General features: G+C 37.7%; 1 protein-coding gene across 1 annotated transcript in view; it reads left to right on the top strand.

The window, feature by feature from the left end:
• The first annotated feature begins 2,171 nt into the window (after positions 1-2,171).
• RPS6KA2 (ribosomal protein S6 kinase A2) overlaps positions 2,172-15,669 on the top strand; it is a 308,664-nt gene continuing 295,166 nt past the window's right edge. Inside the window, exon 1 of the mRNA XM_069070411.1 lies at positions 2,172-2,578. Within this exon, the coding sequence (XP_068926512.1) occupies positions 2,480-2,578 (99 nt within the window). The 5' untranslated portion in view covers positions 2,172-2,479. The remainder of the gene's footprint in view (positions 2,579-15,669) is intronic.

Here is a 15,669-nt window from a genome sequence, read left to right as displayed (position 1 = left end):
TAGGGGGTGTGAATTATCTGAAACAATGCCTATATGCTGTTAGTTTTAAATCATTTGTTTTATTTGGGGAGTTCAAAAATTAAACAAAGAGTTGTCATTCCAGTATTAACTTCCTAAATGAAATGGAAAAGCTTCTGTGTATATTTGAGGTTACTATGTTCTAAAATAAGCTTGTTCCCTTGAACTCAAGATGAGGCAGAATTGAGGATAATCCTTTGGCTTTCCTTTTCCAATTCTGTTTTATCAAGCCAGAATGTTCTTAGAAAACAAGTCTAGAATAGACTCCATCTTCACAATCTGTTCTTTTTCAATGGATATTCACAGTGCCTGGAATTCTTTACCTCCTTGTCTTTGCCTCCTGGCTTCCTTCAAGACACAGCTAAAATCCTGCCTTTTGCTCTTGCTTAATTGTTTGCATGTTGACCCCTCCATTAGACTATGAGCTCCTTGAGAACAAGGATTATTCCCCCCTCTTTTTTTTTTTTTTTGTATTCCCAGGGCTTAGCACAGTGCTTGACACATAGTAGGTATTTAATGTTTGTTGGTTTAACTTCTGAAATGAAGATTAAAAATGTACAGTTTCCCTTTGATCACCTATATTCTGGTTTCTTTTATAATATAGGACTCTATTAAAATCATGAATATGCCTCAATACAGGGGCACATGCAAACCCAGAATTTCTTGAATATGACATAAGTTTACATACACTTTGCATCTCACAGCAATTTTTATGCAAGGGAAAGCAAACTTACAATGTTTGATCCCAAGTACATAAGAGAGAGATCAAGTTATACATAGATGGAACCCCCACTTCTCCATAATCATTTTAAATGCCACCTCTTCCTAGAAGCTTTTCCTGGTCTACTCAGTTGTTAATGTTCTCTATCCCAAATTACTCTGCATTTACTATATCTATATAGCTATATGTATATCATTGATTTCCATGTCTATGTTTACCATGTATGTATATATACTCATATGCACATGTATAATATATGCAATTTACTTATATGTATATGTATTGTTTTCCCTTTAGTAGAATATAAGATCTTTGAGGGCAGGGGCTGTTTCATTTTTGCCTTCAAAGACAGAACACTTAACACGGTGCCTGGCATCTTACAAAGACCTAAGAATTTATTTTTTTGTTGAGTTTAATAGATCATTAATTTTCCATCAAAAGGAATCAGATCAAGTCATCAAAAGCTCAGAAATCCTCATAATTCTTGAGTCATTTTAAAAAATTAAGCTCATTTTATATCTGTGTTCATAAAGTTAGCCTATGGATAGAGAACAGGGGCAAATTAATAGAGGTCTGAAGATTGCTGATTTCTGACAGTGGTTAGAATGAAGCCTACTAGAAGAACCATGTGTTTCCCTTTAAGGCAGATCATGTATAGTCATGCTGCCAGGCAGCCTCTGAGAAGCCTTCCCCCAGGGACCTGGGTCACTCCTCTCTCAGGGTATGCTCAATTCATATATTAATAAGTCATCTGTTTGGGTAATTTTCTGTATATGGAGTGAGGGTTATGAAGCAGGATGTGTGTCTTTGTTCTTCATATGCTGAAAAAGGAGGATATCCCAAGGTTAGGAGTCAGGGCCCCTTGAGTGGCTGGCAAAATCTGTTACATGCCTAGGAGTAAAGAAAGTATCCCTTTGCAGAAGACGTTGTGGGGAATTGTTTCCAAAGACAACTTTTCTGACCAGTTACCGCTATTGCCTGGACATGGTGATAACTAGCATTTCGCACATCCCCAGGGAAAGAGGAAGGAAAATGCAGACGTGAAAAGTTAGATGTATTCAGAGCACCGGGCTCCATTATGATATTATCTCTTTAAAAGAAAATATTTGACAATTTAAAATGGAAGTTTTGTCCTCCACGGAACAAAATCAGGTTCTCTGTGTTTTGTATTTCGTGTGTGTGTGTGTGTGTGTGTGTGTGTATGTTTGTACACGTGTGTGTAAAAGAAGTGAGCTTCCAAAGAAAAAAAAAATAAATAAATAAAATCACTAGAGAAGACCAAAAGGAACCAACTAGGGGTACACACAATAGACGCATGTAATATTTATCTGAAATCCTCTGTGCCTGGGAGTGGGAAGCTGTCATTTGCTTGGGTTAATTATACATGCAGCAGAAACGCAAGGTGATTGGCTGTAGTAGCACTGAAGGCAGAGGAAGGGAGGGGAGAGGAGGGGAAAGGGAGTCTTGCAGCACTCAAATGTAAACAGTGGAAAGAAAGAGATCGAGAGTAAAAGCTTGGGGTGCTCTCGCGATTGAGAAGCCCCCGGAAATCTGCAATGGCTCGTGGAGCCGGCCTTTTGTTCACCTAGCTCCGGCAGCCCCGGTGGGGTGGATGGAAAGCCCATGCTGTGAAGGCAGCCAATGTCTCTTCCATGGATTTTAACAATAGGGGAGGTGGGGATGCACTAGCTCCCCCCAGCACTGCAGCTCCCGGCCCTGCATGCTAGTTCAAACGGGGCAATGGAAACGAGCATGAGGAAGTTCACAGTGCGTAGATTCTTCTCGGTGTATCTCCGCAAGAAATCCCGTTCGAAGAGTTCGAGTTTAAGTAGATTTGAGGTAAATCGCATGGCCCAGATGATTGGGGTGGCATCCAGGGGAAAACGTATGAGTCGGGGAGCATCTGCAGTCGCTGAATGAATGATGAGTTGGGAAAGGCTGTATTCTAGAGGTTGGGGATGTCCGTTCGTGCCCTGATGCTGCTGCTGCCGACGCCTCTCTCTCTTTGGGCAATTGCAGAGCAGTTTGTCCATTGCCGGGCACATTTTAACCTGTCCAGTGAAATTAACTAGTGTAGCCCTGATGCATAAAGACCCATGCTTGGGACTTAGAGAAACTTATTTTAGACCATAGCCGATTCACCTAAGTCTAAACCAGCAATGCTCAAAATATTATTGATGTGACTCATTGAGCTGGACTGCCCCTGTGGCTGTCAGTCAGCACTCAGCTTTGTCCTGTTGAAGTTTCCTTAATTTAAAAATAAAATGCAGCTGCTGCTAAGAATTTGTGAACAATAAACATTTTCCTTATTTACTTAACTGGATGTGCGCCGTGTTAATGTGTCTCTGAATGCAGTTCTGGACTGTATCCAGAAATACCACATGATATTTAGGGGCATCCCAAAAGGTGGTAGAGACGTAGAGGGTGTGCCTTCTGTAGTCTCATCCAAATTCCCGTCATCTCCTGTGATTCTACTCTTGTAGATAATTGATTCTTAGGTTGAGCACTAAGGCATTTAACTTAAAAGACCATAAACATTATTATCTTAGATAGAAGATTAGAGCATTTTAAATGGGTGCAGAATTAGCCCACCCCACCACACCCACAGTACCATCTACTTAGTTGGCTGGGGCATTCTAAAAAGGCAGCTTTCCTTTAATATAGCAGTGATGCATTAGGCCCCTGCAGCTTCATGGTCAATTTAGAATAAACTGAAAACCTGGAAGATCCTGGAAATAATGCCTTCCCCCCCCCCCCCTTCATTCACTCTCTGACTTAAAGTGTTTACAAAGTTGTTTTCCAAACATTTCTAAAGTACTCTTATATAGTAGTAGCCAAGAACTTTTGGACCCCCCCCCCCCAAAATCCAAATCAGTTACATTTCCAACATAATAGAAAGGTAAGGCTTATTTTCAATAATGTGGAGACCTCCTAGAAAAAGACATAAGGACAGATTTCTTTTGGTGTTGTCCTTGGCCCTCACGGGATGATTGCAGTAGGATTTTGTTGTTTATTCTTTATCTGTTACCTCATTTGAATCAGTTACTTTTTTTCCCCTCTTGTTTCCTTTGTCACTGATGGCTCTGTATTGGACCCTATTATGGACTGCTGAAATTGATGATCTGATCATCAGCTTTGGATTTAAAGGGAGCTTGGAATTATTTAATTATAAAGTTTATCTTGTGTTATTGATGAATCAAGAGTTGAAATTGCTAGACTGAACCTTACTGTGCCTATTTTCTGGGAGAGAAAAGCATATATTTACAAGAACCATTGATTGAGTGGTGCTGGGAGGACTCCCTATCAGTTGGGGTGGCATGTTGATGACCAGAAAAAATATATATACATTTAAAAATGCAGTTGAAGATTTAGGATTCAAAAAAATGGAGTGGGTAATAGAATTCTAAAGCAATATTTTCGCCAAGTATGTCTTTGTTATTTACATCTTCTTTTTAATCCCTTGTCTTTTTCAAGGTGAGGAGGAATATAAGTTAGTAATTTTTTCTCTCCCAAAGCACCAGCCCTAGTTCGAAAAAAAAACTGTGCCAGGAACCTTTTTTGAAATTTGCCAGAGCAGAAGGCTCATATCACAACTTTGCATTCCCTATCCTTACTCCACCCCAACCTTTATTATATCTAATACTATCTTTTGACGTATTTTCAGATAATGTATAAGAAAGATTTTTTTCTTTTAAAAAGCATGACCAATAAAAACCTGTTCCATTATTAAAAGTGAAAATCATAAAATGTGTTAGTATCTATAAATGTCCAAACTGATTGGGGAAAACCACAGTATTTCCTGAGAGAAGCCTCACCATTTTTACATCTGCACATTCACATCTGATTGCAGCCCAAGGAATGCTAATCAACAAAATGTAAAAGGCAGGAGCCCCCTGCCAGTAGCTTGGAATTTAGAAGTGGAAACATCCAGTAATTATCTCAAACAGATGGGTGTTTGCCCTGGGTTGGTTTAGTATACCAACTGAGAAAAAGTCCCCAGTGACCAAGAAGTAAACCAAAGGTAATTGACTTAGAAACATAAAACATTTTTGGTTGTTATAGCAAAATGTGTTTCCAAAAATACTAGTTTGCATTGACCCCAAAGTCTGGTGTCTCATAATATTGGAGTACCACAGAATAGGATGAAATACCATTTGTAGCAGAAAAAAAAAGGAAGAAAAAACCCAAACTATTCCTCTAACTTCCTGTCCTGGTTTTCCCAATACCATGACTTTAAATGTACCTCCCTTTGTTTTCTAGTGCCTCAACTCTCAGATTTGAGGGCAGAGGTGAGTTTATAAATTTTAACTTATAAAAAAAATCACGTAAACACCTCTGTAACATCTGGATTGCTTTTATCAGATTCTCCATGTCACAATTTGGGGGGGGGGGGGGGGGAGGGAGGAGGGGGTAGGTGGTAAACAAAAGAGGAAATTAATTCCTTTCTTTGATTCCCATGGGTGTCTTCCACTTAAGATTTCTTCTCATTTTATGGGTTTATATCTAACTTGTGGGATCTTAGGATCCTTGCTTCTTTCTAAAAGTAAGAGTTTGGATCTTATTTGACCCCTTTCCATCTGAAGCTCTGGTGGCAGTGTTTGGCAACTAGCCTTTGCCTTTACTTGAACAGTGGGAACCGGGAAAGATAGTTGAGTACACCACAAAAAAGATATATTCTGAGAGAGGTATTTTCATATTACCTTTCCACAGTATAAAAACACATTTTTAATTCTACTCCTCAGGGCACATCAATATTTATTTTGTTAGATGATGTCTTATGTATTACAATAAAGACTCCCAGTTCTCAGGAGGACAGATTTCTACATGGGGAAACATTCTGAAGGATGGTAGTACAAAGCCTGAGCAGGGTATGTAAGTGCCTTGAACCAACTTTTCCTACTATGCTATTAAAAAAAAAATTCTAGGCCCTTTTTAGCCCAAGAAGGCACCTAACTAATGTGATTCTATAATCACAGAAGGTAAGGCATGGATGGATCCATTCAGGCTGTCTAGTCTGAGAATCTCCTCCACAGCCCACTCAATTAGTGGTTATCAGGCCTTTGTTTGAAGACAGTCACTGAGGAGAGTTCAGTTACTTGTCAAGACATCCATTCTAGCTGTGGATAGCTCAAGTTTTAAAGAAATTTTTCTTTATGTCAAAGCTAAACTAGCTTAAATATACCTCTGTACTTTAGAGCCATTGCTATTAGTTCTGTCCTCTTGGACCAAGTAGAACCAATCCAATCCCTCTTCTAGATTTAAGCCTTTCTTAGCTACATATGTTGATTAGGGCTTACAATGTATCAGAAAAGTTAACTAGTCTAGAGTCAAAGGAAAATCTCCAATTCCTAGCACTATATGTGACAGTTTTTGAACATTATCTTCTAATAGTCTCATAATTCCCATCAGCTCCTACCCTCTCTATACTTGCTGCCATTCTTTAATAATAAAATAATAACTTCTTCCTAGACCATACAGTGTTTATAAAGTAGTCTGGTCATGTAGCAAGGTGAAAAGATAACCATTGGGCAACTCACATGCTATATTACTTGTGCGACAATAAAAAATTTGGAGGAACGCCATCAAGAGTATGGCAGGCACCCTGTCGAGAACTTATAGAAGGGTAGAGATCAGCATTGCATAGGACAAGACTCTATAGATGGATTACAACTCACACTATTGAAGACAGTAGTCATATCTATGAGACAGAGATTATTGATGCATTTCCTCACTACAATACGGTGAAATAGGTAGGTGAATATATATTATAATCCCTCTTTTGCTGGACCATCTCCAGTTGTACTGATCTATATCTGGCCAGATGGCTCCGGAGGAGAGAGTGAGGCTGGTGACTTTGCACAGTCCTCCCTCACTTAAATCCAATTTACTTACAAGTCATGGCATCATCGTTCTGATGTAATGGTCCTCTTTGAGAATGAAGGACAAACCACAATACCCGTTTTATAAATGAGAAAACTATAATTCAGAGAATCTAAGTTATTTTCTCATGGTCTTATAGCTACTGACTGTCAGAGCTTGTATTTAAACCCACAACTCAATTTCCAAGTATGATACTCTTCCCTTTACCACGTTTCCTTATAAGTACACACCTTAATCTAACTTCTAAGAAGTTTTGACATCAAAATGGTAAACATGCTTTTCTGTCACAGAATACTTTTCATCTACTATCCAACTGTCTATAAATTATATTAGGGGGAAAACCACAATTCATTTAAAGTAAGGTAATTCTACAAATCTAAAAAATTCTAACATAACCTCAACCTGGAAACTTAAGCTCCATATGATAATATCAAATTATACCACTTATGCTATGTTACTTACAGGATTTTTTATTTCCTTTGAAAAATGATGTATGGTACATGTAGAGACATGGATAGCATATTGGGCTTAAAATCAGGATGACTTAGTATCTTCTGATATTTATTGTTGCCAGACTACCAACAAATCACCTAAGCTCTTTGTGCCTTAGGTGGCTCCATTGGGCTTATCAATTAAGCTGTAGACAGGCCTCTATACAGTACATAATGAAATGAACTTTCCAACTCAATAGGATTCTGGAAAATCCTGTGGAAGTTAGAGTTTAAAGGGGCTTGTAAGAGTCTCTGGAAGCTAGAGTTTGTTTTGTAGAGGAAAAAACAGTAGACTTAAGGTTTGAGTCCTGTTCCTTGCCCCCAATGTGACCTTGAGCAAGCAACTTCTCTGGACTTAGAAGAAAGATCACTTAGGGCTCTTCCATTTCTAAATCTCATCATGTCACATTTTGTGTTCTTGCCCTGAACTATATCCCTTCATTATGCTTGTGTTTTGCTTATTTTTACTATACTGTTTTTCTCAAGATATATTTCTGGAAAGTATGCAGTAAATTATGTTTTACCTTGTGATATTACCTTCTGATGTTGACATCTCCTGAGTGGTCTGGAGACATGAGGATGTATCTGTATAGTCAAATGGTTAATTGTGAGTATGGTATCAATCTGTAGAAAGCCATTTTACCCTGAAGTTCAGAGGCAAATAGGACAGTGACCACCCATTGCTTTATGTGCTCCAGACAAGACTAACTGCTACTAAAAGATTTTGAAATTTTAATAGTTCTAACTTAAATAACACTGTTTCTCTTCATCAATGATTGTTCCATGAGGAAAAATGACTTGTCGTATATGTATTATCTGCTCTGTCAGTTTTCCCTCCATGATTCGTTGAATAGTTTCTTCTCGTGGCTTTCATCCATTTAACTGAAGGGGATGTTGGCTAATAGGAACTGCTGCCTTGAAATCATGAAGGAAATGCCCCCCTTAAAACCTGGCATCACATGTCATAATTCAACCTCAGCTTCTCTCTTCAAAGTTACTTATGGCCTCTAAATTGCCCAACTCAACAGTCTCTTCTCTGTGCCTTGCCTTTACTAAAATAGTCTATAGCATTTGACTTTTGTTGACCACTCTGTTCTCCTGGACACTTTCTCTTCTCTGTTTTTGTGCCATTGTTGTCTCTTGGTTCTTCCCTTATACTCCTATTTAAAAGGCTCCTCTGTTGGATCATCATCATGTCCTGCCCCCCAAGATTCAGATGAAGGTCCTTCTTTCTCTTTTCACCCTCATCAGCTCCTGTGGATTCATTTGCCTTTCCTTTGAAGATAACTCTTAAAACTGTGATTCTAGTCCTAGTCTCTCTCCTTAGTTTCCATATCATTGTCTATTGAACATTTCCCACATGATGTCCCTTAGGCAGCTCATAATAACATGCTTAAAATAGAGCCCTTTATTTTCCCTGCCCCAAACCGACTGTTTCTAGCTTCCCTGTTTCTGTCAAGAATGTTCCTGGTATTTTCAACCAGGCTCTCAACTTGGGAGGTATCCTCAACGCTTCAGTTTCCTTTACCTCCCATATCAATCAGTGCCAAGTACTTATCTACACAGAATCTCCCACGTCTTTCCCCTTCTGTCCACCTACATAGCTAATATCATAGTTGGGGCCTTTGGCACCTCCCACCTAGAAATCACATCCTAACTAGTCTCTTTGCCTCCTTTCGCCCCTCTCCAATCAATCACTAAGCATTTATGAAGTGCCTTATTATGAGTCAGGCATCGTGCTAAGGACTGGAGATAGAAAGGAAAACAAAAGACAATCCCTGATCTCGAAGGGCAAAACAAGTATGTACAAAAAAGCTGTGTCCCTCCCTTTCTCAAGAAATGATTCCTCTATATAGCATTTAATGTTCTTCATAGTCTGACTCCAGCTGACCTTCGTGATTGATTACACACCACTAACCCTCACACACATTATACTGCTGGCAAACTCACCTAGGTGCTGTTCCTCAGCACCTGGCATTGCCATCTCTCTCTTCCTGGACTTTGCATAGACTGTACTTTATGCCTGTACTGCACTCACTCACACCTTTCAAGGCTCAGCTCAAATCCTTTTTCGGTCCTCTTGATGTTTTCATATGCTCCTTATTATTTTGTATTTATTTTTTGTGTTGTTTATCCTATCAATAGACTATAATTTCCTCGATGACACTTTCGTCTTTGTACATTTAATACCAAAGGCAGTGTGAATGGTGCATATTGGGTACTTACATGGTTTTTGATTGATTGACTACTACTGTGGTTTTGCATAACCACATTTCCAATCCACATAGACTGAGGAACTGCTAGGTTAGAGGGAGATGAATCTCTCACCCTAACACCCCAGGGATTTGCTTGGTAGTTCTATAATCCTAGTTTGAGGCAGGTGTAGGGAATGTTAGCTGCTACACACTTCCATAGTGCCCAAATTCATATCCCAACTCACTCTAATGAAGAGAAATCATAGATTATCTTGGTTTTTTTCTTTATCTATTACTTAGCTTAATTAATACTCAGAATTGGCTCTACTAATTTATGCACATATAAATTAACATGTGTATCTTATTAATATTAATCATTAGTTAGAATAATCTATCACATTAGAGTTTTAAGGCTTATAAAGTGCTTTTTCTCACCAAACCCTGTAGAGCAGATTAGGGTAAGTATCCCCATCATTTTGTAGGTGAAGAACTAAGGTGCAGAAAGGTTCAATGATCTGTTCAGTCACACAACTAGTAAAAGACAGAGCTTGAACCCAGACTCTCTGATTTGAAATTCAGTAGCCTTTTCACTCTAAACAAAGTAAAGAAATATGGTGGGATTAGTGGAAAAAGTGCTAGACTTGGCAGTAGGAAAACCTACATTTGATCCTGCCTCTAACATGTACTGACTGTGTTACTGTGGACAAGTTAACTTCCCTGAGGCCCAGGTTCCCATCTATAAAATGGGATGATAGCAATTCACAGGGTTTTTGCGAGTCTCAAATAAGATGATGTATCTGAAGTACTTTGTGAATAGGATCCTAGGCTTAGAGCTAAAAGGGGTCTTAGAGGTCATTGTAGTTCCTCATTTTACAGATGAGGAAATTGAGGTACAGAGAAACAAAGTGAGGACGTGAGGTCAGATAGGAAGAAAGTAAATGGTGGAGCTGGAGCCTGAGCTAAACCTCTCCAGACACCACATCCAGCCATGACGAGGAGCATGAATTTCCTCTGCTTCATTGCTGTACTATAGAATGTATCTTACTATTAATTACTATGTAAAAGAAAAATCTACGAGCTAATTTTGTCTTTGTAGTTTCATCCATTTGCCACTGGAGTGGAGATAGAGACTATTCGATGGAAATAAGAATACTTACTATGACCACGGTGTTCTCAGAAAATGGTCCAGTATCTGTTTGCTATTATAATATAATATGAATATGTTAATTATTTTTAATATATTTATAAATTATATAAATATATAATATAAATATAATTTATATTAATTAAACATAAACCTTATTTACTAAAGGATGACTGTCCAGTTGGTGGATGCCCAAGGCCATAGAGTTCTCCCAGAATACTTTACCCTTTGGCCATGTCACTCATTCTTCACCAAAAAATAGATGATATAAGGAAGATACAATGGAAACAACTCAACAATGCTATTTGTTTTTGGCTCAGGAAAGTTGAGCAAAGGAAGTTGAAACAGCTAAAAAAAAAAATGTTATTTTACATTGTTTGAGAATTTCAATTATCCATCTGCCCTTCTTACCTGTGATCATAGATATCAAGAGTTAGTTGTCAGCTTACGCAAATGCATTAGTGTGTGTGTGTGTGTGTGTGTGTGTGTGTGTGTTTAAGGTGAAAATTGGTCTGTTCGAATAAAGCAAACAATGAAGAACTTTCAGTAAATATCATGAGGTATTTTGGCTTCAGTAATGGAAAAAAAAAAGCTTCCTGGAAAGTTAAACATAAGGCTTATCCTCGTTGCTTGATAGGTAAGTTCTTCTCCCAGATATTGGGCAGCTTCCAGGAAAACCATTTCTAATTAAAGTGGTTTTCAAGTACTGCTGATAAAATCACCTAAAGAAATTCCAGCAGGATAATCCCCATTTTATTGAGCTGACAACATTGAGTCAAATAAAACCGCAATAAATAATTCATAACAACAAGTGCAGGTTTTGTTTTTTGTTTTGTTTAGGTATGGCATGGCTTAGGGGCAATACTCTTATATGTTAAGACTGTTCTTGTTTCTCTAATTTTTTTTAAGACTCCAAATTTTATTTTTAAGGCAGCTAGGTAGTACAGTGTTGGGTTGCCCTTAATTTCCTCATCTGTAAAATAAGGATAGTGATAGTACATACCTCCCAGGGTTTTTATGAGGATAAAATTAGATAATATTTGTAAAGCGCTATACAATAATATAATATATACTATACAATAACAATGTTATTATTAGAATTAGAATTATTTTGGTGGTGGTAATTGTTAATATTGTAGCCTGTCTTTAGTCAGTCAAAAACTCTAAAATAATAATTCTCAGTCACATATACACAAGATTTGTGGTAAAAAAAAAAAGGTGGAAATAGTTTTTCCCCTTTTTATAAGCATATCTCTCACCTATTACCCTGAAGCAACCCTTTTTCTCACTGGTTTGCTCTTATTGATAGAAAGTTCTTTATATTGCACCTAAATCTCTGTTCCTACAATTTCCATCTTTTTTGCCCTCCAGAACTACACATGACAAGTCAAATCCCTCTTTCACATAATTGCCCTCCCCATACTTGTAGACCACCAGCAGAGCCCCTCAAATCTCTTCCCTCACCCCTGTCAACCCTTACTCTTATGATGCAATTTTGTAATTGTCCTAATAGCTATATAATACTGGCCTTTTGCTATTTTGACCATTTTCTAGTGGGTTTGCCTCCATTTTCTCTAGGTGGGGGAAGCCAGACACAGAGACTGCAATTTGTCCAAATTGAAGGAGTCAGGAAGTAGCATAGCTAGAAACATTCTACGTTGCTTGATTCAATACACCACCGTACTAAGTTTTATAATAGATCACAAAGGAAATAAGCTAGTAAGATTCTCCTTATTTATGACACATTTCCATAAAGCAATATATTTTATTCCTGATATTGGGTCTCAACTTCCCTCCCCCTCAATTTGCTGCTTATTTAAACTTGTTATTTATTTTAACATGAAAAGGTATTTTTTTTTAATGAAACTAAAATGATCAGTAAATAACCCAGTGGTGGAAATACCAACAGACTGTTAAGCCTTCGTGTGATTTAATCAAGCAAATGGGTCCAGCGCAAATAGGGGGGATTTCATGTAAAATACTGTTAATCATATCTGCTTTGCAGCTGTGTGGGAAGCCTTTCATGCTGACTAGCTAGCTAAGGAGATATAATTGTGGCAGTGCCATAATTAAACATTAAAAAAAAAATCCCCCACACTAGGGTGTGTGAGGTAAATGTGCCATAACCACATACCTGTGATTTGTTATTAGTCAAGGCAAGAGCCAGTGTTTTTAACCACCCTAGGTGTGTACCTATTGTTACATGATAATTTGCTCCTGTTGAAGTTTCCTGACATTACTCTGAAGATGGAGGAGGAGCAGATGGGGAGACTGCTTTCCTTGACTTCTCTTTCCATTTCTATTCTTGAAAACCATATTTCTTGCTGAATTCTAATAGAAACCTCCTAAAAGGCAAAAAAAAAAAAAAATTTTTCTCAGCACCCAAGGTTACAATACATTTTCTGCTAAGTAGGATCTTTCTTCTGTAGTCTTTTGTCCCTATACCAGGATTCTTGTCACAACCAATCTCCCCAATACAAATGGAGTCGCAGTGACCGAGAGTGCCTTCCTTCCTCTTCCTCACCACAACCCTCAGTAGCACCCAGTTCTTTCCAGAGGCTTATGATTTTCAAATTCTTCCTCCTGCCTTTGAGAGGTGGTGAGGCTTTGAGCCCCTATATTTCCCTCTGGAAGGTGGGCACAGATGCTGTACAGAATAAACAGAACCAAAAGAATAGTGTGCACAATAACCACCCAAGTGTCCATGGGAAGAAGTTCACTTAAAGGAGGATACATGCCTTGGAGATATTATGAATTTGGTTCCAGATGGCCACAATATAAAGCAAATACTGTGATAAGGTAAGTCACATGATATTTTTGGTTTACCAGTAAATATGAAAGTTATGTTTACACTATACTATATTCTATTAAGTGTACAATAGTATTATGTCTAGAAAAGCAATATACATACCTTCATTAAAAAACACTTAGTTGCTAAAAAAAAAATGCTGACCATCATCTGAACTTTCAGCAAGCTGGTAGAGGGTGTTGCCTTAATGTTGATGACTGTCAGCTGATCAGGGTGGTGGTGCTGAAGGTTGGGATGACTGGCAGTTTTTAAATACACACACATATGTATATAAAATATTTTCTTTTCCCCCCAATTACATAGAAAAACATTATTTAATGGCCATTCCTTAAAATCAGACAATAATGAAATTTGCCACATAGACTGAACTCCTCTTTTCACAAAAGATTTCTCTGTAGCAAGTGAAGGTGTTGATAACATTTTAGCCACAGTAGAACTTCTTTCAAATTAGTATCAATCCTCTCAAACCCCACCACTGCTTTATTGACTAAGCTTATGTAATATTCTTCAGTATTGTTGTGTCTCAGGGAATAGAGGGCCCAAGGAGAGGGAGAAAGATGGGGAAATGGCCAGTTGGTGAAGCAGTCAAAATGTATACAATATTTATTGATTAAGTTCACTGCCTTACATGGGTGTGGTTCATGGTGCCCCAAAACAATTACAATAGTAACATTAAAGATGACTGGTCACAGATCACCATAACAGATATAATAATAATGAAAAACTTTAAGATATTGTGAGAGTTACCAAAAATGTGACAGAGAGACATGATGTGAGCACATGCTATTGGAAAAATGGCACCAATAGACTTGTTCAATGCCAGGTTGCCACAAACCTTCAATTTGTTTTTTTAAAAAAGTGCAGTATTTGTGAAACAAATAAAATGAGACGTGTATAATTGAGAAAACGGATAAGAAAGTTGACCTTAAACCAGGGAGAAGGCTTGTGGATCAACAGGGGAAAATGTTGCAAACATTTCAAGAGCCATCATTGTGTAGAGTATATTAAGTTAATTTTATTGTTATTTTGAAGGTTCAGTATGAAAAAAATCAAGGTTGAAGAGTATTCCCAAAAAAATGACTGTGATATTTTTAAAAGGCATTAGTAAAACTTAAAAAAAAAAAAAATAGGCATCATAGACCCATCTCTATTGAATATAGTATAGGAGAGACTAGAAACTATTCATTGATCAGCTGCTTTCAATTCAATGCAATTCTACAAATATTATACTTGGAGCTGGGAATAAAAAAAAACAACCAGAAATTAGAGCAATCCTCATCAAGGAGCTTACTTCCTAAAGAAGACTAGATTTTCACTTTTTTCATTCTTATATATACATATAATTATATATATAACCACTACATATATACATAGACATACGCACATACAAATGTATATATATGTGTGTGTGCATGTGTATATATATATGCATATATATTCATAATACATATATGATATATTGTCTTCCCCTTCCCTCCCCCAGACCTTTTCACCCTCCCTTTGTGCATTCATATTTGTCTGCATCTATTATCGTAATAAAACCACAGAATCCCGGATTTAATTGCCCTCAAGGTTTGTTAGACTCCTGGGTTTATCTTGCTTTAGGGCACTGATGTGCTTTTCATCACAATTCATGGGCTAGCTGACAAAATATTCACAACATAAAAGCATATCCACTGCTATCCCAGTACCAGATCTGGATTGGATTGAATTGTGGATGTGGAGAGATCATGGATAAGAATGTGTTGAAACTATAGGCACTGGATGTCCTCAAGAAAAACAGTAACAGGAAAGAGTACCAAGAAAGTTATATTTTCTTCTGGACACCTAAATCATAAGCTATAAAACTGTGTTCGCAGAAGACCGTCATTGTCACTTCTTTTCTTTCCCATAAGGCCTGATGAAATAACATCTATCCTCCAGGGCTGTTCAAAGGATGAGATGAGATGATATATGTAAATTGATTTACAAACCTTAAAGTGTTTCAGAAATGTAGGTATTATTATTATTTATTAGGGTATGAAAGAAGTTGGAATTGTATTTGGAGGAAAAAAAAACTGCATATAAGATTAACATCTTGGAAATGCTTTTGCTGCCCAGAATTTTGATGCTTTCAGTCAAAGACTATTGCAAATCTTCAAATTAAATTTGATTAGTTCAGTTCAATTCAATTTCTATAGCTGATAGGAGGAGGTATATAGAAAATGGAGATGAAGGATTCAGGAAAACTGTAAGGGAAGGACTCCAGCCTAAGAACACTGTCTTTGTTTGTGTAACCAGACTCATTCGGAGTGAGGCTGGCTATATCTCCCCCTCAGGATTCTAAGGATATGGCCAAGGAGTTGGGGTGATTTTCTCTACTGCTATCAGCTCGTGTCCATTTGTTGCCTTCACTGTTTTTTCCTCAGTGT

Source organism: Petaurus breviceps, unplaced genomic scaffold (genome assembly GCF_028583685.1).
Source record: "Petaurus breviceps papuanus isolate PSGF00001 unplaced genomic scaffold, PetGlider_PUasm1.0 90808, whole genome shotgun sequence".
Classification (NCBI taxonomy): Eukaryota; Metazoa; Chordata; class Mammalia; order Diprotodontia; family Petauridae; genus Petaurus; species Petaurus breviceps.
The sequence above is the reverse complement of the archived record's forward strand: the minus strand, read 5'-3'. Positions and strand labels throughout refer to the sequence as shown.